The following is a 24,592-nucleotide window of genomic DNA, read 5'->3' as shown; positions in this document are numbered from 1 at the left end:
GCTAAATTGACAATTTCCTTTAGCAGGAAATAAAGGTTCAAACTTAGTTTCAGACTAGCTACAGAGTAAGAAATAGCTTCTCTTTTTAAAGACTTTGCTCTTTAAGGCATTAAGCATGTAACCTAATTTCCCTTGATGGAGTTTGTTTTCTTTCTCCATTGCTGCCTAGAAATGTGTGCTCCGTGATCTCCTGCAGAGCTGGGCTGGGAGGGGAGAGCTGGGGAACAGAGCTCTCCCGGCCTCCAAAGCACTGAAACACCACACAGCGGTCAACCCCAGGGGTGCTGGCTGGGCTCCCCAGTTCCCATTTCACAAACACGGACAGAAGACCAAACTCAAACGAGCAAAGGGTCACATTCAGGAAAACATGGGCACCGGTAGGTTTTATTGAAGGGAAAGGGAATCTATTAGACAGAAAAGTTGGCACATGGTGAACTCCTTTTAGGATACAACAAGTGAATACTTTTAGATTTTTAAAATTCAAACCTTCCAAAGTGTTCTAACATGAAGATAGGGCTTCATCTGAAAAATAACTATAATGGAATGTGGCTGCCTGAAAACAGAAAGCATTACTTTAGAATTATCTCTTTGAATATTGATATGGGGGGAAAATACACACATAGCCAGCGACAGGGCATCAACTCTTTCCGTTGGAAAAGTAACCCAGCGGTTACCCGCGGAGAAGACACCGTCTCTGCGTCTCTCCAGAGCAGCAGCCACGGACGTGGCTCCCGTGCCCTTACTTGATGTCACACAGCAGGGCCACCCCTCTCAGGATCCAGTGGTCGGGGCTCAGCACCGTGCGCAGGTACACCACGGTGATGAAGGTGAGGTCGGTGCGCCGGGGCTTCTTGTAGATGGGGCACACGTACAGTTTGGGGTCCTTGGGCGCCGTGGAGTTGACAGCAAAGATGTGCAGCACAGGCAGCTGCGTGAAGAGCACCTTGGGCGTGGACTCGGTGAGCTTCCCGTTCCGCCTGTCCCAGGCCGCGCCGTCCATGTACAGCCCATAAATGTACACGCCCTCCTGGGAGGGGCAAGCAGAGGGCGAGAGGGCACTTAAGAACCAGGTCCTGGGAGGGGGGCATCCGTTACTGTAACAAAGGCTGTCGGTTTCCCAAGGAGACACACCCCAGTCTCAAGAAGCTCCCCAAAGAAGAAAATGCCGCTGGTGCGCGGTGTTGGTGAAATCGGAGCCCGTCCCTGCAGCCTAGCTGGAGGCTGCGAGCCCTGCGGAAACGGTCCTCCTGTCAGTTGTTTGAGCGTGGGGTGGCCTGCCTGGGACCACCTGGGGCACCAGGATTAGCAGCAGCACCAGCTCAGCTCTGCAGGGCCTATCAGTCTCCCAGAGGCCTGGTCCGAGCTGGTGGAGGTATAGGGTGGGAGCAGGGAACAGGACTTGGAGCTGGCGTCACGTGGGACCTACGCCTGTGCTGGCCAAGCCAACCTATGGCTTTAACTTCACCTCAGGCACAGGAGGGAGAGCGGTCTGTGCCACCAGACACAGCGCGAGCTGGAGAGACAGAGGCCCACCCCAGCCCCCAGGCCAGGGCGGTAGACTGAGACTGGGCGTGATGGGCAGGGAGGGCACGGTTGGCTGACCATCATCTGGAGTCTCTTTCACCGTAGGACCTGCCCTTGAGGTCCCACCATTAAATCGGGAGGCAAGACACACACAGAATTTAACACCAGCGCACACGTGTGACAGGCTGCTAATGACGGCACGAGGCCCAGTGTGACACCTTCTGAGGTGACAGGCGTTGTGGGCTGAGTGCTCAGGAGACTTTGTGGGGAGTGCATCCTTGAAGGGTGGCTGCATGTGGAAAGATGGAGGAGAGGGGAGTGTCCCAGGCAGGAGGTGGGTGGGTGGGGCAGGCCCCAGTGTTTCATTAGGCAGGGGGTTCAGTGGTGATACCATAAGTCAGCATTGAACAGCGAGGAGTCCAGAGGCCCAGCTGAAGGGTTTGAACTTTACCTTGTGGGTAAAAGTTTACATTTATGTGGAAGATGGTGACCACTTTCCCACTTCCAGCGAGGGTCAGGTAGGGGGAGTAAGTATAATTACAATAAAAGCCAGTGAGATCAGTTGCAAAGTATTTTCTAACAGGATGAGGGCTGTACTTTTTGAATCAAAAACTGAGGTACATGGTTTGACAGTAAATCCATGGGCAATCCCAGAAAACCAGAGCATCATTAGCTACTGGGTGACAATTATTACACAAACAACACAACCGCTTAGGGACCATCCAACAGGAAACTGTGTCCCTTCTAGGCTCCTATCAGTCTCAGAACCTTACTAAGTCGTAGTTAGAAGGTGTAGTGAATTGAACGGTGTCACCCCAAGATTCATGTCCACCGAGACCCTTCAAATGTGACTATTTGGAAACAGGATCTTTGCAGATGTAATTAGTTCAGGCCATGCTGATTGGGAGAGGCAAGTTCCTTATGGCTGGTGTTCTTCCAAGAAGAGGAGAGGACACTGAGAGATTCACAGGGAGAGGGCCACGTGACAGCGGAGGTAGAGATTCGAGTGATGCAGCTACATGGCAAGGGACACCAAGGACCGTGGCCACCCCTAAGGGTGAGGCAAGGTGTGGGCGGATTTTCCCTCAGAGCCCTCAGAAGAAACCAACCTGCCAACACCTTCGTTTCAGACTCCTGGCCTCCCGGCCTGCGAGAGAATACGTTTCTGCTGTTTCAAGCCACCCTCTATTTGTTACAACAGCCCTAGGAAACCCACACAGATCTTGGTCCCGGGAAACGGGTGCTGCTGACCAGACCTCTAACGATATGGACGTGGCTGCATAATGGGAAGAAGCTGGAGACTCTGAGGCCTGTGATAGGAAAAGCCGACACGGTTGCTGGAAATACAGAAACTAACGCTGCCTCTGGTGAGATCTCAGGCAGAAGTAAAGACCAGGCTCCTGGACACTAGAGGGAAGGCGTCCTTGCTACGAAGGGGCAGAAAGGGCCAGAACTGGGGAATCACATGGTCCATCCCTCACTTGACAGTTGAGGGAATGAAAACCAGAGAAAGGGAAAAGGGACTGAGATTTACTGAGTGTCTATGTGGGGTCCAGCACAGCCTAAATGATCCTATTAAATTCTCACAACCGCCGTTAGTGAGGTAGCCGTGTCCTCCTCATCTTACAGTCGAAGAAGATGAGGCTTGAAAAGTTAAAGAACTTGCCAGAGTTCAGAGAGCAGACTAGTGTCCAAACAGTGGCTCCCAAGGGTGCCTGCTCTTCTCGAGCCCCTCCTGTCCCCCGCCTGGGGTCCTGCAGCTAGAACTGGCCCAGCACGCAGGACGCTGGCCCTGTGAGTCTCTACTAGCGCCCTTCACACTCCTCCATTCTGCCAGCAGCCACAGCCGTAGCTGGAGACATGTGGAAAACCCTTCTCAGCAAACACAGCGTAACTTCTAACTATAAAGAGATGCAGCCTGGGGAGTTACTGGCGCTTGTCATTAATCCCCCTCCAGCAAATGGAGGAGGCATTGACATGAGGTCTCTGGTTAACCAAGGAAAGCCTGGCTGCAAAGGCAGTGACCTGACTGAGCCGCAGGCAGGTCAGCTTTAGGCAGAACCTGAACTTTAAGCCCCAGCTGGCTCCTGCACTGTCCCTGTCTCTACCCGGGGCGCCTACCGCAGGGGGTGCCACGATCTCCTCCTTGGTCTGCCGCAGAACTTCGTTGTGGATGGTCACCGAGTCCAGGGCCCAGCCTTTGTGGGCACGGGTCACTTCTTGCCTCATGGCTGTCAGGAAGCCTTAAAAAAAGAGAGAGAGAGAATTCTGACGGCTGGTGTAGTGTGCTTTAGAAACAAAGGGAGCAGTGCTAATTGTTAGTTGCTCTCAGTCTCCAAAGGCTGTGCCCATCCAAGAGGAGTTGAGATCAAACCTCCAAGGGACAGGTCTTCCAGTGTTTTATTTCTATGGGGACCTGCTGTGAGCTGAATGTTTCTTGTCAGCTCACAGCAGGAAAACAGCACCCTCTCTGCCTCAGACAACAACCTTGGTTTGAAATCCTCCTAGGATTCCAAGCACTCAAGTCCTATAAGGTGGTAACCTCATCCCAGCTCACAGCCTCTACTTGAAGATACAATATCTAGAAATAAGACTGGAATGTAAAGTATTCCGAGAACAGCATTTCAATTAAAACTTGAATCAAACCATTATCGAGTTTCTATTTGCTACAATGGAACAATTTCATTTATTCATAATGATGCCAAAATAGAAAACCCGACTTTCCATTTGATCAAACAAAGCAATCGCACCAGAGAGGACAGCTACATGGTTTAATATGCATAATACAGTTATTTTAAGACAACACATGGACCTGCACATTGTGGCCTTTCTTTACACTTAATATTGGCATGCCATTCAATTCGGCAAGAGAAGGCTTTCTTGGAGACTAGCATTTGACGTTAGAAAGTACACCCTTAACTGCAAAATATACTTCAAAATCCTAGGAGAATTTACCTGCGACTTATATGTCACATTTAGGCCTCCATGTTAATATTGACCGTCAACACCACACCAGGTTGCAAGGCATAGTTATAGGCACAGAGCTGGGAAGAAAGAACAGGCCTCTAGCCTGGCTTAGTGAGAGGTCAAGTTCTCCCCACTGCCAACTTTTTCCCTGCCTCCCTCCACATTCCCTCCAGACTGAGATCCTCGAATACTGAGCCCGTGGATGGCCCTTCCTCTTGGTAGTCGTCCCACTGGGAGCAGTGCCTGGTACATGGTTGTCACTCCCAGGAGATTTAACAAGTGAATGAATGAATAAGTGCTTCCCCAAGTATCTAACTTAGTAACCAGGGAGACCTTATTTTACGACATTCTGAAACTCATCCCAGTTATTTAGAAGATGGTGGTGGACTGCGTGGAAGCTACACTGACACTCTCCCAGGACCAATCTGCAATTACAACTAAAATAGAGAAAAACCATCCTGAATAATCAACTGCAACTGAAGATGAGCTGGAGAGCACCCTCATAACCAAGGAGGAAAAGTGGAGACCACATAGAGACTGGTGGGAAGTGTGGAGGTGCGAGAGGGCTGGCTGGGCTCCCATAGGCAGCAGTTGAAGGTCCAGAGGGCTATCTCAGCTGTGGAGGGGTTCCCACTGAGACCTCTGGGGTCTAAACCCCAGGCTGGGCTTCCCAGTCCAGAGCACCGGAACTGAGAAGGGTGCCCACATAACATCTGACTGTGAAAGGCAGCCAGGTTTCTGTCTGCCAGGGAGAGATGGCTGGAAATGCAGGCACCCTATTAAAGAACCAACATACTAAGTTTTGTGTGCAGCCACTCACCTTGGGCTCCAGAAGAGGGAGGGCAGAGTGGACTGGAGCTGTGTGAGGAGAAACCAGGCATGCTGGGAGGGAGAATAGAGCTCAGAGGGCAGCCATCTGGATTTCTGTGCTGAGTGATTCCCCGATAGGGCAGAGGACATCTTTCTCAGGCAGACATTTACCTTCCAAGCAGCTTTTGCCTGAGGAGGAAGTAATTGCCCCACCCTGCTGGAAAATCTTTTGCCAAACCCTGTGAAGTTTCTATAGCCTGAGGCTCCTTAAGAGACTGAGTAACAGCCTCTGGGTGCTTTGAGTCTTTGCCTGATTTGCTTCTGGACCCAGGGCTTGGAAAAGTAGACCTTGGTGTACATCTTGGTCCTGTCCAAGTACACCCAGCCCCAGCAGAGGAAACCAGAAGCTGTGGAGTGCAGAAAACTTCAAACAGGGTACTCAAGGCCAGTCACAAACAGTGTCTAACATTGGCCTGCCCCAGAGACCATCCAAAAGACTGGGAGTCCTAGCAGACCTGCCTGATACATAGAAACAAACTCAAACAGGCAGCCAAAATGGGGAGACAAAAAAACAAGCCCCAAATGAAAGAACAAGAGAATTCTCCAAAAGAAGATCTAAATGAAATGGAGATAAGCAATCTATCAGATACAGAGTTCAGAATAATGATCATAAGGATTATCAACAGCATGAGAAAATAAATGGAAACTATGAAGGAAATTAAGAATGACATAGAAATAAGAAAAACATTGGAAGGAATAAACAGCAGATTAGCAAAAGCTGAGGAATGGATCAGCAGATTAGAAGACAGGGTAGAAAAAATAACTCAATCAGAGAACCAAAAGGAAAAAACAATTGAAAAACAGGACAGTTTAAGGGAGCTGAGGGACAGCATGAAACATAACAATATTCGCATCATAGGAGTGCCAGAAGATGTAGAGTAAGCAAGGGTTAGAGAACCTGTTTAAAGAAATAATGGCAGAAAACTTCCCTAACCTGGTCAAGGAAAAAGTCACACAAGTTCAGGAGGCACAGAGAGTCCCAAGCAAGAAGAACCCAAAGAGGCCCACGCCCAGACACATCATAATTAAACTACCAAAAATTCAAGACAAAGAGAGAATCTTAAAGGCAACAATAGAAAAGCAATCTGTTACCTACTAAGGAGCTCCCATAAGTCTGTCAGCTGACTTCTCATGAGAAACTCTACAGGCCAGAAGGGAATGGCATGAAGTATTCAAGGTGATGCAAAACAAGGATCTGAAACCAAGACTACTCTCTCCAGCACAGCTAACATTCAAAATAGATAATGAAATAAAGAGCTTCCCAGACAAAAAAAGGCTAAAGGAGTTTATCACCACCAAACCAACATTGCAGGAAATGTTAAAGGGACGACTGTAATAATAAAAAGAAATAGAACGAGAAGCATAGGTACTTATCTACTGTCATTTTATTTCTTTATGCCTATCAATAATAAACTTAAATATAAATGGGTTAAACACTCCACTCACAGGACATAGGGTAGCTGAACAAATAAGAAAACAAGACCCAAATATATGCTGTCTACAAGAGACCCGCCTCAGAACAAAAGACTCACACAGGCTGAAAATAAAAACTTCTAGAGGACTTTAAGGGAGAGATCAACAGCAATACAGTCACAGTCAGGAACTTTAACACCCCATTGACTTTATTGGACAGATATTCCAGACAAAAAATCAACAAGGAAACAGTGACTCTAAATGACACACTAGATCAGATGGATTTAATTGACATTTACAGAACATTTCACCCCAAAGCTGCAGAATAGGCATTCTCCTCAAGTGCACATGGGACATTCTCAATGATAGACCATATGTTAGGACACAAAACAAGTCTCTACAAGTTCAAGAAGATTGAAATCATATCAAGCATCTCAGACATTTGCACCATGGAATACTATGCAGCTGTAAAACAAAGGCTCCCTTACCCTTTGGGACAGCATGGTGGGACCTGGACAGTATTATGCTAAGCAAAATAAGCCAGGCAGGGAAAGACAAGTATCACATGATCTTACTCATATGTGGACTCTAATGAACAAAATAGATCCAGAGACACAGAAGCATGGAACACACTGAGGTACCTCAGACGGAAGGCAGGGGTGGGTGGGTGGGGAGAGATTAACCTAAGAACTTACATGCATATACGCATAACCATAGACACAGACAATAATGTGGTGAAGGCCTGAGGGGAGGGGTGCAGGGTGGAGGGGATCAATGGAGGGAAAAAGGAGACATTTGTATTACTTTCAACAATAAAGATATATTAAAAAATAATAATAAAAATAAATAAAAGTATGTTGTTTTAAAAAAGTAATCAAATAAAATAAAACTCATCAGTGAACTATGAGTCTATATGGCCACAATGCACAAGGCATGAGTCCTGGTCTTAACCATCCATCTGCACAGATTTAATAATTGATTTTTTTCTATGACATTTTAAGTTCCAACTAAGTTGTAAATTTAACCTCAGTCCATGTGGCACTCAGGACAATGCCATAGGTGTGAGGTGAGGCATGGGCAGGATTCTCTCTTCTGGAACATTCCAGCAACAAAGACTTCCTTCCATCATTGTCTCAAGCTCCAGTACAGCTGAGAGGCCACCTCCTATCTCCTCCCCTCTCTAGCCGACTTCAGCAGTGAGCCCCTGATGTTTAGGAAGCACCCGTCACCTGCCAGTGGATGCAACACAGAATACACATTACCTGGAGCTACTAGAAAGGAAAGTGTTGAGTAAATGTATCTGAGGCTCGAGAGGGGAGGGGAGGGAGCTGTGCCCACCCAGAGAACATGGAGATTTTTTTTCAATTCTTCATGGTTTTGATTTGGCTTCCTAAAAAAACACAAGATCTTGTGGAATTCAAGCCATAATGAATCCACTTAATTGTTCATTATTGAATTTTAAAAATAACACTCTTGCCCTGGCTGGTTTGGCTCAGTGGTTAGAGCATCGGCCTGAGAACTGAAGGGTCTCAGGTTCAGTTCCAGTCAAGGGCACGTGCTTCAGTTGCAGGCTCAATCCCTGGTGAGTGCAGGAGGCAGCCAAGCAATGTATCTCTCACATTCATGTCTCTCTCTCCCCCCCTCCCTCCCCCTCCCTTCCACTCTCTCTGAAAAGCAATGGAAAAAATATCCTCGGGTGAGGATTGAAAAAAAAAAAGACTTTCTTGTAGACTTATGTCAAGTCTCATGGAAGCAAAATCTATGTTTTCTGAAACCTGAAAAGACCATTGATACGTTTTTTAATAAAAGCTTGAAATGCAAAACTTTTGTCTTGGCACCAATTTAGTTTTAATAATTCTTAAACCAAATTTCAATCGTCAGTGGTGGAAAAGTGATTCATATATTCATATGTTTGACTCTGAAGTGGGAAAGAAAAAGTTGGGGAAAGTCTTCAATTATAACAACATTCTGTTCTTCCTGAGACTCAGCCACCCACATGAAATGGGTGACGTGACAATTCAAATGTTGGAGCCGCATGTGGTCTGAGAGGTGCTTTGCAAAAAACGTTTCCCTTCAAGGCCTACACAGCATAATGATTTCTTAAAGCATGTGTCAAGCTTGTTCTTTCAAAAATTCACTTTTAAGCTGGGATTATACTTTGGAGACTCAGTTCTCAAGCAACACTTGTGTCTTAATTCATACGATAGCAGGAACCTAACATTTCAGCAAACGAATTACTGCCATTTGACTGTGCAGTCAGTCGGCTTAAAGAAAGCTGTGGAATGCCTTAAGGATCATTTGAAACAGGGTCCTGCCACAAGTTTATGACAGGCAGTTTTTCCCCCAAATGAGAAGCTAATGGAGTCCACTGGTAAGTTAAATAAAAGGTCAGAAATTAAATACCGACAGGGTTGATCCACCCAATTGAATAAAAGCACACGGGCACCTTCCCTCATGCTTTGCTAGATGTATAAGGCAGGGATCTTGACCTTGGCTAAACGTAAGAAATGCCTGGGCAGCCTTTAAGATCCTGATTCCCAGGCCACAGCGCAGACCAGCAAAGTCAGGATCTCCAGAGGTGGGACCAGGCATCAGTATTCCAGGCGGGGCCTCTCAGACTTCAATGCTCACACGTATCACCTGGGAAGGAGCACTTATTACAACGCAGGCTCTGATTCAGGAGGTAGGTCAGGGGTGAGGCCTGAGACTGTTTCTACCATGCTCCCAGGGGACACTGATGTTGCTGCTGCTGGACCACATAACTGGGCAGCAGAGGTCTATGGCCAACGTCTGCACACGTTAGAATGACCCACGGAGCTTTAAAGAAAATTAATTGTACAGACTCTAGAGGCCTCCCCGCCAAAGGTTCTGATGTCACTGTCTGGGGCCCCAGGCATTAGTATGTGTTTGAAGCTCCCTCCCAGGCGATTCTTCTGCGCAGGCAGGGCTGAGAACCACGCTCTGTGAAAAGATCTGCACAGCAGGCCACTGACAGGGCACTGACCCACATTTGTTTCAAAAAACAAATCTGACAAGTAGGAAGAGAAATGCCTCACGATACAAGCAAAATACTGGGAAGGCTGTCAGTAGTACTAGCACTCTTCCCAGAGTCCCGAGAGGGACGCGCTCTCTGCAGTGCCACTGTTAGTCCAGGGTACGGCTGGCTCCAGGAAAGCCTGAGTACAAGCTGGAGAGCTGGGCTAACTGTCCGCCAGGTTGGGGTCGGCTAAGCCCACCGCGCCTCACATGCCAAAACGCACTGCTCTGCCTTCTCCGAGTGCAGCCCTGTGCGTCCTTTCCCTCCACCCAGCCTCGCACTTCTCCCTCCCTCCCAAACCTTCCCACTGTTCCCCTGGGGTGGTCCGGTGGTGAGCAAACTCTTCAATGTTTTCCGCCTCGTCACAGAACATCTCTCCCTCTTCTTGCCCTTACAACCTGGCTTGGCTGTGACGACCCTGTCCTTCCCTGTGGCTCCAACCTTCCGGATGACCTCACTGCTGTGACAGCCACACCCTCTGGCCGCAGGCCCCTCCCCTCACTGTCCCTGCCAGATGCCCTGTGCCCCGTTCACTGAGCAGCTTGCCATCATCTGGGTCTCTCTGGTACCCACTTAGCATCAGCCACGTTGCCCACACTCACCCTCTGCCTCTCCGTTTCCTGCTCTCCCACTTGCTCACCCTGAAGTCTGACTCCTCTACCTTCCCACTCCCTGCACTGAGACCTCTCTTGCCAACTGTCTGTCTTCTTGTTGACAAAGCCATCTGGCCCTACCTTACCTGACCTCTGGAGGAACCTGTCACTATTTCTTCCCCTCCCCTCGTCTGTGCTCCCCTGGTTTCTTCTTCCAAGCTGTTTGGAGAGTTCAGGTGATCTGGACAAGGGTGATACACAGGTAAGCAGAGGAGGATCCTGGACGGGGCTGGTTTGGGAGGAAGATGACCAGATGGTAGTGCTGGGAGGTCCACGGGGGAGGGCACGGTCTACATGGGCACCTGGAAGTGAAGGATCTGAATCTCAGGCTGGGACTTTAGATGAGTTAGTCATGGGTAGAGAGGGATCGTTGGGTTGATGAGAATGGCTGAGGTCATCAAGGAAGGGCCAGGTGAAGGCCAGAACTTGCCTGAGACGAGCCCACAAAGGGAGAACCAGCCCTCTGAGAGGTGGAGAAGAACTGGGGAAGGTACTGGATGGAAGCCGAGTGAGTTTCCGGAATTGGCATCCTAGCATAGCCGAGGGCCATGAAGTCAGTAGGAGGGTCACTGGATTTAGTGGCCTTAGCGGTTTCAGGACAGTGATGGGGGCTGGCTGGTTACCAGGGGCTAGGCGGGTGGCGAGGGAGGTAGCCATGTGCAGAGACTAGAATTATAAAGAATGTGGCTGTAGCTAAGCCACTGCGTCAAACCCCCTCCCACACAAAGGCATGGAGGGTGGGTTGTCATTCACTCTGGAGGCATCTCTAAGACGTCCACAGCCCTACTGCTCTGCGATTTGGGGACAGGCAGGTGAGTGCTGTCACTCAGGCTGAGGTCCATGCACTCGAAGTCCCACAGGTGTTGGTGTCAGCTCTGGTTCCACAAAAGGAAGCTATGGGCATGCTTGGGTTGTTACCAGGTCAGAAGAAACCCCCAGCCCCTTCAGTGCTGCGGCTCTGTTCACCTTTGGTGCATTCTCCCAGCCAACCACCACCAGGCTTCTACAGATGTCTCCAAGACAAGCTCTCAGAAACCACTGCGAGCTGACGGCGCCGCCGTGACACACACACGCAGGCGCTGTGGGCGACTTTACAGTAACAGGCTAATGGGACGAAACTTCTCCACCTCCTTGCCTCAGCAAAATCCCATCTAACTGAAAGTCACGATGTGTGTGAACTGAGTAAGAAGCTGTTGCTGAGATCTGCCACGACAGACCACTGTGGCCTGTCAAGACACTGAGGAAAAAACAGAAGAACTAGCGCAGCTTGACATCTAAATGGCTTCAAGCTCCAGACTGAGTTAAAGGTTTGGAAAATGATGGTGCCTCCTGGTCAGTGAAATGGAGAGAGAGGCATGAGGGGGGCTGGACAGCAAGCTGCACCAGCCACTTCCTCAGGAGCGCTCGAGTCCCCCTCCCTGCAGCTGGCCCAGAGTGGCTTCAAGTCAGACTCCACAACTCATAGTCTTCGGGTTTAAACACATCTCCACACATCACACACACACACAGTCTAAATCACATGAACATAATGCTCTGAAGGCCCACACCTGTGGGAGAGAGAGACCAAGGACTTCCCTTGAAAGCCCCATGGCGCACACGGTACTCCTGGGATGAGTAATCCCTTGGGAGGCACATGCACGCATTGCCCGAAACTGCGCCATTGAACAGATTTTACAGGGTCATGGGTGCAGAGGGCTTGACCACTTTAATAATCAGATCTGTCACGTGGTCAAGTTCGTCAGTTGCTACAGAAATTAGTGGGAAGGGGGCTGAAGATGCCAGATTAGCTCTGTGGTGGCTGACTCAGCCTCTTCAAACGTCACCGACAAAACACCACAGAGCAACACCTCCAACAGCATGAGCTCAGACACAGAGTAGGGCCCACAAGACCCAACACCTGTCCTCGCAGTAGCATGGACCTCAGAGGATTGAGGTCTGAGGGCCGATCAGCAGAGGCACGACTGGAGACACACGCCGGGCATGTCAGATGCGCACAACAATATACCGACACACAAGTGGTCATACATCAACGAAACATTTCGAATGCTTTACCGTCAGGTGATTTTGACAATACATGTTTGTGATACAACTATGGTCTTTTGGCAAATTGCATTGTGCTGTACTTAAAGGTGTGCTTTTTTAATTAAAAAAATATATATTTAAATGTTTCAAACCGAAGAAAGAAATTATTTCATCAAAGGGCCTGGGTTAGAGGATATGAATCCAGGAGATTCATTCAAGTCAAGAAATCAATTACTGATGTCAAACAGCGGCCAGCGAAGCTTGCAAGTCGAAAGGACTTATCTTGCTTGCGCAGCGCCAGTGAGTGTGCACGGGATGGCCACAACCTCCATGCTTTCCGGATCAGCCAGGGATGTGGAACGGAAGGTGATTTGTCTCTAGCGTCAAGGGAAGGAAAAGAAAGCTGGGGAGTGATTAGCAGGCAGGGAAAGGGGGCTCCTCTCCCGTGCGACACAGGAAAGCAACCTCAGGCAGGGCCTGTCCAGGCCTGTGAAGGGCAGGGAGCTGGGACAGGCCGGGGCTTCCCAGCACGTGGGACGCCTGGGAGGAGGAATCAAACTTCAGCCTGAAACCAGAAGTACAGAGAAGAGAAAGGACTGGATTGCTAACAAGTAAAGACAGGTTAAAACAAAACCTGAGATGGGCGCCTGCACGGACTGTTCTGGCTTGTAGCACTAACAGAGAGTTCCGAGTAAAGACCAGTTCACATTCGTATCTTGCTATTTTAAGTCACATTTTTAATGAAAGAAATCATTGAAAGAGATTGTGTGCTGTGACCTACGACTGAGTCACCAGTGTCTATGGAAAGCCAGGGAAGGACCAACCCCGCTCCTCTGGTTTCTGAATATCAAAAATAATTAACAACTTCACAGTTTTTAAAACCACTGGTCCTCACCCGCCTCCTGAACTCCACGTCTGCCACTCACCTCCCATCTGGAGGCCCCACCACCACCAGCCCACAAAGCAGCTCCGGCCTTTCCTCCCAACCTGTGCCTCCTGCGCTGCACCTGCCTTCAGCCCCAGCCATGGCCACGCCACGCACTCCCCGAGGATTCCCATTTAATCCCTCCATCCAATCTGTCCCCTCCTCTGCACCTGGTTGAGGTCCAGGCTCTCTCTCTCCCTTGGACCTGGCAAGAGACTCACTGCTCTGCATCCATGTTCCAGGCTACCCTCCACCTTCTCCCAGGCTGATCTGATGGCTGGCGAGTTCCCATTGCCTTTATGTTGCAGCCCAAACTTATCACATTACATTGAAGCTGCTGGTGCATGTGTCTCACCAACCACATTATGGTCTCCTTCAGGGCAGGAATCAGGCCTCAAGTTTCTTTCTATTGAAGCACCCGGCAGAGGGCTGGCAAATGGAAGGTGGTTAAACAATCCTAACTAAGTTAAATGCTATTTCTTTGGCTCCAAAGCCAGGAATTACCTGGTAACAACTTACTGAAACTGAGGGCTGGCAAAGAAGGAGACTCATAAGTACACACAAAATCTGAGAACCATAATAAAAAACCTTCCTCCCCAAATTCAATAGAAATTCTGGGAGAAAAGGAGAGAGGCGAAATCTGGGGGTGTCCTTTCAAATCTGATATGCATAGTTTGGTAAGCTCATAAAAACCTTCATGGTTAGTGTTTTAAATTTAGAAAATGTTAAGGCATGTGAAAATGCATGGAGTGAATGAATGTATGTACACCGAGGACAATTAAATGTATACCTTTAAGGTATACTGTTTATTGAAGTATTACTCATACAAAGAAAAGTACACAGCCATGTGTACAACTTGTGCATTTTCACCAAGGGAATACAATATCCAGATCAAGAGACAGACCATTTGCAGACCCCAGAGGCCCCCTTGTGCCCTTCTGCAATCACTGCCCGCCCCCCAAGGGGGACCACCACCCGGCTTTGCTGACCGGTCATGAGATAACTCCTGTCTGCACTTACATTAATTGAAGTAATTTTAAACACCCTGCTGACCAAAGTAGCTGGCAAGGGCAAGTTCTGGCTCGAAACAGCCATCAACAAGGTGTTAACACCATGGGTCTGTTTTGCCTGTTTGGATTTTTTGTACAAATGGCATTGTACAGGATACATGCATTTGTTATATATACATTACAATGTATACATTACAGTGTGTTGTTTGACTTTCTTCACTTAACATTATTTTATGAGACTTGACCAGACTGCTCCGAGTAGCAACAATGCATCTCAAATCTGGAAATGTGAATGCTTCTTAAGTTGCACTGCCAGGGGAGCTATAAGGTGCTGAACTGTAAGGAACCCACATCTCTTCATTTTGGCCAAGAATTACTTGAAGTAAAACTATCCACATTACAGTGAGAAAAGGTGGTTGTATTCTGAACTTTATGAACTCTGATATCAGTCAGGAATTTGCTCAGTAAATATTACTAGAATGAAGGAATAAATGCAGAGCACATTTTAAGAAAAAACACAAACAAACAAACAAAAAACCATGGGGGGCAGACTCTGGAGTTCACGGAATAAAACTTTTGCCACGTGATCATTTTTAAAATCAGTCTAATTTGCTGTACTTCGGGAATAATTTCTGCATATTTTGGTACTTCATTTTTGTCATTTTTATAAGTATTTTAAAACTAATTTTTGAGTGGAACTTTTTTACTATTTCACATGTCCTAACCACAGACTGGTGGCTTGCTAAAGTGGGTGAAAAGAAAAACAAAGGTTTGGCTACCATACTTTAGAAGGAATACGGTAGAAAGAATTGCAGATTGAATTTGTAAAGCAAATACAGAAGATCAGCTGTGGTCTCCAGCCTTTGAAAGCATGTGTCCCACACTCAGCAGGCTGTGCCTCTGTATTGTTTTATTTTACTATTTTTATTATTTTTAAAATATATCTTTATTGATTTCAGAAAGAGGAAGGGAGAGGGAGAGAGAGAGAAACATCAATGATGAGAGTCACTGATCGGCTGCTTCCTGCACGCCCCCAACCGGGGACCAAGCCCGCAACCCGGGCATGTGCCCTGACTGGGTATCAAACCATGATCTCCTGGATCCTAGGTGGATGCTCAACTGCTGAGCATGCCCAGCTGGGTATTTTATTATCTTTTTAAAATATATTTTTAGTGATTTCAGAGAGAGGAAGGAAGAGGGAGAGAGAGAGAAACATCAAGGATGAGAGTCATTGATTGGCTGCCTCCTGCACAACCCTTGCTGGATATCGAGCCCGCAACCCGGGCATGTGCCCTGACCGGGAATCTCCTGGATCACAGGTCAATGCTCAACCACTGAGCCATGCTGGCCGGGCTCTGTATTGTTTTATGTAAGATACATTTACCGCCCCTGCTAAACACAGACACCCACGCCTTCCCCATCTGCCCTCTCTCCTGTGAGTACACACCTTGGGGATTGAAGAAGCCAGTCATCCAGAAGACATTGGGTCTCCCTTCAAATATCCACATAGAAAACTGAGAGTTTCTCTCCAAGAGTTCGGTGAACCAGAAGCCCAGGGTGGAGGAGTCCCAGGACACCCTTTTCCAGATCTGAGGTATGCGAGCATCGTACATGTTGTCCAGGGCATCCCTCAAGTTCTGAAAAAGATAAAGTTGGAAACAGAGAAGAAGGAAAATCCACCAAAGGCGGAAATGACCACTGAGTTAACAACAGCTCACCTCACTCATAATGATCGTTCCTTCAATGGCCAATTTTAGGTCACTCAGGCTGTTGCGAAGTATTGAGATGACTTTTTGCATTCTATCGATTTCCTGTCTAAGAAATATGTTCATTGAATTAAGATGTCCCATCTTTAACAAACGAGCTTTCACCTGAAACAAAGTATACAATGCAATGAGGGAGACTTTTAAATATCACTTTTACCTCTTTTCCAGTGGTGACCTCTTCTTTCTCTGTTCTTTTCCTGCCTCTGGATGTATATCTACCAGCCCAAACGAACTCTAAAATATCTCTTGCAGAACTAGACCTGCCATTAAATTCTCCATTTTCTGGCCTTCAAAAATTACTGTTCAACTAAAACGATTTTTATTTCCTACTGATTGTACTTAGTTGATAATTGGAAATGTACTTTAAACAGCCAAAGTAAAATTGTACCTTTTTTCCCCTTTCAAGTGATTAAGGACTAAGTGTCAGTTAAATACTCTTTTGCAATTTAACCTTTATAAGAGTACAGTTTGGAATACATATTTTTCTTCATAATTCTTACAGAGTTGTTATTAGAAATGTCACAGAAAGTAGATCCAGCCAAAATCTTTTAAGAACATTTACTAGTGAATATGACCGGCTGCTGTTTCCGAAGGTCATTGCTGCCCTGGCTAGGGTGACTCTCAGGCTTTCCTAATTCAACCAACAAAGATATCTGACTTTGTGGGAGAGTCATTAAGCACCTGCCATTTGTTCCTTTTGGTACATCATTTATCGACCATTTTGAAGAGATCAATACAAAAATCTCTGGTTATGGGAACGATAAAGTACAACAATTATTGGAAAATAAGCCAATGCATATGCACATTTCAATCTAGTGACATCTGCCCAAGAAAAGATTGACCACAAATACTCACAGAGAGATCTGAACTTTCCACTGTCCGCAGTTGGAGAGCTGCCAGAGCAGGAGGGGAAGGGTGAACATGTGGGGTGGGAGAGGATTCGGAGCGACGGGGCGGCCTAAAGAACCACCAGCGCGCCCGTATGCCGGGAATCCTTGGCTGGAGATGCCCCCTGCCCCTCAGCCTCCAGTGGCCAAATAGCATTCCCTTCAAATCATGACTACCCTGGAAATTCACGCTTAAAGAAAAGGGTCATTGTGGAACTACCTTTGTAACCCCCACAGGCGGGAAGTCACGTGCAGGTCTTGGTTACGATGCCAGCTCAATAGCTCAGGTAACTCTCAGTCTACCGCCAGCCGCAAACACAGCCCTGCCCCACTCAGGGTGTAAAAGAGAAACTTTGCTCGCAGTAGAGACATGCTTAGGAAAAACTTAGACTCTAGAAAATCTGGTTTTAGTACTGATGTTATTTTGAGTATGATTATTATTCCAGCCTAAAATTGTCTTTTCATTAATAAAATGAAAGATTTGCTGTAGTCTCATACAGGATTTTCACTGCTTCTGGGACCAAGTTGTAACGTGGCTTCTACGGTAATGGGCTCGTTCTTACTGTGGAAGCCAAAAGTATAATTATAATTCATTTTACACACTTCAGTCACCACCACATCTTAAAGAGCACATCTCCTCCATGAAACAGAGAACACTAAAAAGTGAGCGACCTTGAGAGAGGAAGTGATTTTCAGTGTTTTTAGTACACCTCCCCCCATGTAGCTCCGTTTAGTGGCTCCCTCATGCCAGGTTGCCACTAGGCTGTGCCCAGAGCAGAGGTCTTGGTGAAGTGTCCAGCTAACCCTGAACAGCTCACAGTGTCCCACGGACCTGAAACCTCCTCTGATTGCATCGACCTGTGGTCTAGTCACACAGAGTAAGTCTCACCTCTCTTCACATGCCAGTTTTTAAAATCTTTGAAGGCAGGTGTAACACCTCATCTGTCCTCTGAGGATCACTTACAATGAACCATTGAAAATACCTACAGTACTTAAAATATTTATTAATTCAAAAAATATTTCCTTGCCTTCCTACAACTATCTCTACATGAAATCATTGATTTCAGAATCATAGCCTGTATCTCGGTACTTGTCTACACAGTGGGAACAAAAGCTGTTTCAAGGGGCAAGAAAATGGATTTTTATTGTGGGGGCACTCATTACAGGTGGGAGGACTAGGGGCTCCCAGCTGATAGGTGCATTTTCTAAGACTTTGAGGTGTAGGCAGGGCAGACACCAGACCACAGTGACACCTGCATTAGGGCATCAGCCTCAACTTGGCCCAGTCTAGGACTCGGGCGAAGCTCCTCTGAGCATTGGCACCAGGGGGACGGAGGCGAAGGACAGGAGCGGGGAGGCCCTGGATACGGCCTGACCTCTTGCACAAAGCAGGAGGCCAGGTTGGAGGATCTCTCACAGAACTTTCAGACCATCTGGAAATTTTACCACAAACATTTAGATCAGCGGTTCTTAAAGTGTGGTCTGGGGTCCCCTGATTCCCCAGAGATCCTTTCAGGGATCAACAAGGTTAAATTTTTTACTGTAATACTGACATTGTTTGATGTTTTACTCTCTTTGTCTCAGGAGTGCACAGAGGAGTTTCCAGGGCTATCTGAGGTGTTCTCACAACAGACTGAACACAGAAGCAGGTCTGAGACCCCATCTGTCTTCTATTAAACCAGATATTAAAGAGATTTGCAATCTAAAACAATCACATTGATCTCCACGAACTTTTCTGTTTTGAAAAGTGTACTTATTTTTTAAATAAAAATGTCATTTGCCCTAGCCAGAGTGGCTCATTTGGTTAGAGCACTGCCCTGAGCTCCAAAGGGTCACGGGTTCGATTCCCAGTCAGGACACATGCTTGGGTTTTGGGTTCTATCTCTAGCTGGGGAGCATACAGGAGGCAACTGATCGATGTTTCTCTCCCATTGATGTTTCTCTCTCTCCCTCTCCCTTCCTCTTTCTCTCAAATCAATTTTTTAAAAGCCATTTATGTTAACATGTAATGGGTTTATTACTGTTATTTTATAATAAATTAATATTTTTGAAATTTCTCAGTTTAAATTTCTAATATATTAAACATCAGTAATTTATCCACATTTTAAAAAGCCATTTGAGGTCCTCAATCATTTTGTAAAGGGGTCTTGAGATAAAACAATTTGAGGAAAACTGATTTAGATTAACAAGCAAATACCTGGGGGTTCCAAGAAGCAGAAAAGTGTTGCCATCCAAACTGGGGAGTGAATGCATTTAAATGGCTTGCTTTCCTCTTACCTGGCTGAGAGGACTGGAAAATGGAAACTGTAGAGGGCAGGGGGCAAGAACAAGGGGCAGATTTAAAGGATGGACAGAGCAGGCTTGGGTAAGAGAGGGGAGGAGAGGTTTCCAGCCGAGAGGGTTAAGGTATCTGGGAATCCAAAGATGGGAAAAGGGTACAGAGAAGGCGATTGAAAGAAAAAGTGCAGCAGAAAGGAAATGGAAAAAGGTGTCAGAGAAATTGCAGATCATAATGTGCAAGATGCTTGAGAAAGGTAAGGAAGAGAAGACCAAAGGGGAGAAAGGACCAGCTGAAAGTGAAGAAGGAATGAGCAGAGAGGGGAAGGGACTGAAACACGCCCTCTGGGGACTGAGCTCGGCTTTGTGGAACCCACAGACAGCCCCTGTACACTGGGGGCAGGGAAGGGTGTAGCTCACCTCATGAGCAACATAATTAGGAGGCAGCTTGCTCAACATGTCTTCAGATAATCTGTAAACAATGGCTTCCCGGGTCTCTCCCACTCCACCTCCACTCTCTTTGGGTTGAATGTTGGTAATTGTTTCAAGAACAGCAGAAGCAGTGTTACTCTGGTACCTGATGAAAAGAGGGAACTGTTCAGAATGTAGCAGGGAAATGTACCTTCAGAGGTAATTGCAAAGCTCAAATGAAATGATGAATCACATAAATCCTACTCCCCCTCTCCCAAAAAGGTAGGGACTTTACCATCAACCTATAGGAACGAAAAAAAACAGGGATGCATTTTACTGTCCCCTAATGGGATACTGAGAACAGCACAGAAGTGAAACTTGTCCCTCTTCAGGGAAAGAGATTCCACAGATGTCCCTGGGAGTCCGAAGCAGTGCCACACAGCCTTGCTCGCAGCTAACCTAAACACCTCTGCAGGACAACGAACCCGCCTTCTTCAGGCCTCTTCGGCTTATGGACTGGTCATAAGCTGCCATCGTAAGACAATTCATTAGATCAAAGAGCACCACTCATATTTCCTCAATGAATTATGAATTATTAAAATTTCCTTGGTCTTTTCTGTTCTATTTTCCCACTTGTGTTGTTATTTCCAAGGTAATCTATTGGCTCCCATTGGCTCCACCTGTCTAACTGCAGCCACCCCTCTTTAAAATCCATATATTCAATAAAGATTTACTATGTATGAGGCACTGAGCTAGGTGCTAGAATATGGTGGGAAACAGGTTCCTGCCTTGCTCCCTTTCTCTAGTGGAGGAGGAATACATTAGTCAACATCATTGTAAGAAATTCTGTGGAGAAACAGAACAGATGTTTAAGAGAGTACCGTTTGTCCCTCTCTCTCACTGCTGCTCTCAAGCTCTCTTTGGGTCAACCAGAGGCTGTGAGGTGCAAGAATTTGGGTTCTGTTCCAAAGTTGCTGGGTCAACCAGTAGTCTTGATATGAAGATGGTATGTGTGAATGTGAGTGGATGTGAGTGGATGTGAGTGTGTGTTAGAGGTGATTTACATTAGAAGATCAAGGAAGGTCTCTTAAAATATCATATGTCAGCTGAGACCTGAAGGATGAGCAGGTGGGCCATGCAGAGTGGGGTAGGGTGGGAGTAAGAAGGGACTTTCAGGTAAGAGGTAAGGCCTGGAGGTCAGAAGGAATTCAGTGCATTTGAGGACCAGAGACAAGGCTAGGGAGGCTGGAATGGTGAGCTGGGAAGAGAGGTGAGGATGGAGACGAGGAGAGGCCAGGCCAATGCAGAGAGATAAGCCCTGGCGGCATCAACCAGTCCCTGGTGTGCTTGAGCTGCTCTTTGGATGGTACAATGAGAAAGGAGGGAGGCCTACACCCAAGGTGGAAAGTCTAATAGGAAACTCCTACAGAAATCTGGGACCTCACAGGACTATACACTCAGTATAAGTATAAACTAGAAATAACCCACTGGTCAGAAGGAGACTGTAGGTAAATTGATCTAGCTTGGCATTAGGTAGAAAAAGAAATCTTTCCTGAGAATTTTTAATTTACCAGGTTTGTGACATTAACTAACATTTATTCATGTTACCTATGTGATTTGAAAAAACCTCAAGACAAGAGTTTATTTTAAGGTGGCCCCAGAAAGTCCCAGGTGGCACGTGGTGGAAGCAGACACAAATCTTCCCTGGAACAATATGACTTCACTCCAGGTCTTAAAGAATCCAATAGTTAATTTCCAACAGACATGGGCTCCCAGTCAAAAGTTAGCAAACTCACAAAGAAGCAAGAACTGTGAGCAAGAGTCAATAGAAACAATAAAAAGCAGAACCAGACCTGCAAAAACCTCAGAGTGAATTTTCAGATGCACATTATAAAAATATTTTTACTATATTGAAAAAATTTTAAAGGTGATTGAAAATATAAGTATGAAATAGGAAACTGTAAGTATGAATAGCATGTTTGAAAAAGAGCCAAATAGAACTTCTGGAAATTAAAAACTAAAATAAAATTTAAAACCTCTATTAGTTTTTTATTGATGCTGCAACAAATTACCACAAAATCAGTGCCTTAAAACAATACAAATGTGCTATCTTACAGTTATGTAGCTAATAAGTCTGACACAGGCCTCGCTGGGCTAAAATCAAGGCCCCAGCAAGACTGTGTTCCGTTCTACAGGCTTTAGGGGAAGATCTATTTCCTTGCTCACTTGAGTTGTTGGCAGAATTCACTTTGTTGTGGGTGTAGGGCTGAGGTCCCCAATTCCTTGCTGGGTTTTCCCCAGCTTTTAGAGGCCACCTACATTCTTCACCTCATGGCTCCCTCAGCAAAGGCAGAGCAGCAAATCCCTTTCTTGCTTTGGGTCTTTCTTCCTTCTTCCATTTCATCTCTCTGACCCACTCTTCTGCCCCTTCTTCCTCTCTCTTAGGAACTCATGTGATTAAACTGGATCCATTTAGATAATCTAGGATAACATCTCCATCTTAAGATCAAGGTCATATATTTATAGGTTCTGGGGATTAGGATATAGATATCTTTGGGGGTCCATTATTGTGCCTGCCATAATGGCTAACAATGGATTAAACAGAAGATTAAATAGAGCCAAAGGAAGAATGATAAAACTGGAAAACAAATCTGAAGGCATTATCTAGAGTGCTTCAGAGGGGAAAATAAATAGAAAATATGAAAGAGAGGTTAAGAGACACATAGGCTAAACACACAACCCAGAAAAGTTTTAGAAAGACAGAAGAGGGAGGGTGAAAAGGAGATAGTAAGTGGTGAGACAATGACAGTGGCTTGATAAAAGGGATCAAATGGAGGAAACTCAGTGCATCCCAGGATAAACAAACAAACAAATAGAAATCCATTTGCAGACATATCACAATGAAACTGTAGACCACAAAAAATAAAGAGAATATCTTAAAAGCACTCAGGTTATCTAGAAAGAAATGACATTCAGCCTGACAACCAATTCTTCAACAGCAACAATGAGCACCAGGAGAAAACAGAACAATGTGTTCCATCCACTAGGATAAAATAACCACAAACATAGAATTGTATTCCCATCAAAACTGTCTTTCAAGAATGAGTGCAAGACAAAAAATATGAATAGACATTTCATCAAAGAAGCTATACTAATGGCCAATAGCACATAAAAAATACATAAATGCAAATGAAAACCTCCATGAGATACCACTTCAAACCCAGAAAAATGGCTATAATAAAAAGACAGATAGTCACAAGTGTTGACAAGGATGTGGAGAAGTGGAACCCTCCTCCATTGCTGGAGGGTACTGCAAAGCGCTGCAGCCACTTCGAAAAACAATTTGGTATGTTCCTAAAATGTTAAGGATAGATTAACCATTTGATTCAATAATCATATTCCTAGTTATCTATCAAGAGAAATAAAAAGACATGTCTACACAGAGACTTGGACATGAATGTTCATAGCAGCATTATTTATGACAGCTAAAAGGTGGAAACTACCCAAATGCACATCACCTGGTGAATGGATAAATAAATGTGTCCTATTCATATGTTGGCATACCATTTAGCAATAAGGAGCAATGAAGTAATGATACATGCTGTAACATGGGTGAGCTTCAAAAACAAGATGCTACATGAAAGAATCCATATACAAGGACCACGTCACATATGATTCCATTTATAGGAAATCCAGAAAGGGCAAATCTATAGGCACAGATAGTAGATTAGTGGCAGCCTGAGGCCAGGGGTGGGAGTGGGAATTGATTACAAATGGGGACACAGATTCTTTGGGGTGATGGAAATGTTCTGAAATTAGACCGTGGTGATGGTTGCACAACTCTGTAAAGTTACTAAAAACCATTGAACTATCTACTTAAAATGAATGAAGTTATGGTAGGCAAATTATACTTCAATAAAGCTGCTTTTCAATCAGAAGAGGGGAAAATAAGACATTTTTAGAGAAGAACAGAATAGTTTATCATCAACAGGCCTTCGCTGAAGAAAATTCTAAGAAATATGCTTCAGAAAGGAGAGTAATAGTTCTGACGGAAGGTTTGAGGGGTAGAAGTGAATGAGTCAGCCTGGCCAGCGTAGCTCCGTTGGTTGAGCATTGTCCTGCGCACATGGAATTGGGTGCATGCCCAGGGTGCAGGCTACATCTCACCTCTCTGGTCGGGGTGTGTGCAGGAGATGCCAATCGGTGTTTGCTTCTCTCTCTGCTTCGCGCTCTCTCTCTTTTAAAAACTTTTTTTTAGCCCTAGCTGGTTTGGCTCAGTGGTTAGAGCACTGGCCCAAGGACTGAGGGTCCTAGGTTCGATTTCAGCCAAGGGCACATACCTCAGTTGCAGGCTCAATCCACGACCCAGGTCGGCGCACAAGTGGGAGACAACCAATCAATATTTCTCTCACATCAATGTTTCTATCTCTCTCTCCTTCTCCTTCTCTCCCCCTCTTCCTCCCTCCCTTGCACTCTCTCTTAAAAGCAATGGAAAAAATATCCTCAGTGAGGATTAAAAAAAAAATAAAATAAAATCATTAAAAACATTTTTTTTTTTAAACGTGGATATTTGAAAAAGGAGAGAATGGGTTAGACTGGGTGAAAGAGGTGAAGGGATTAAAAAGTACAAATCTGTAGTTACAAAACAGTCACAGGGCTGTAAGTGCAGCACAGGGAGTACAGTCAGTAGTATTGCAGGAACTAGGTATGGTGCCAGTTAGCCCTGGAAGTACTGAGGGGGACTCTATGTAAAATATATGACCGTCTAACCACTAAGCTGCGCATCTGAAACCAACACAAAGTAACACTGAAAGAAAAAAATAAAAACAT

At 45.9% G+C, this 24,592-nt stretch overlaps 1 protein-coding gene across 1 annotated transcript in view; it reads right to left on the bottom strand.

Moving 5' to 3' along the window:
* Nucleotides 1-352: 352 nt before the first annotated feature.
* The window catches only part of DNAH8 (dynein axonemal heavy chain 8), a 248,175-nt gene continuing 223,935 nt past the window's right edge, over nucleotides 353-24,592 (bottom strand). The window contains exons 88-92 of the mRNA XM_081141591.1: nucleotides 19,772-19,928; nucleotides 16,140-16,292; nucleotides 15,869-16,058; nucleotides 3,646-3,767; nucleotides 353-1,027 (exon numbers count right to left, since the gene is read on the bottom strand). Coding sequence (XP_080997717.1) covers nucleotides 740-1,027; nucleotides 3,646-3,767; nucleotides 15,869-16,058; nucleotides 16,140-16,292; nucleotides 19,772-19,928 — 910 coding nt within the window. The 3' untranslated portion in view covers nucleotides 353-739. The remainder of the gene's footprint in view (nucleotides 1,028-3,645; nucleotides 3,768-15,868; nucleotides 16,059-16,139; nucleotides 16,293-19,771; nucleotides 19,929-24,592) is intronic.

Source organism: Miniopterus schreibersii, assembly GCF_964146895.1.
Source record: "Miniopterus schreibersii genome assembly, chromosome: 6".
In the NCBI taxonomy this organism is placed as follows: domain Eukaryota; kingdom Metazoa; phylum Chordata; class Mammalia; order Chiroptera; family Miniopteridae; genus Miniopterus; species Miniopterus schreibersii.
This window is presented reverse-complemented; position numbering and strand designations above follow the sequence as displayed.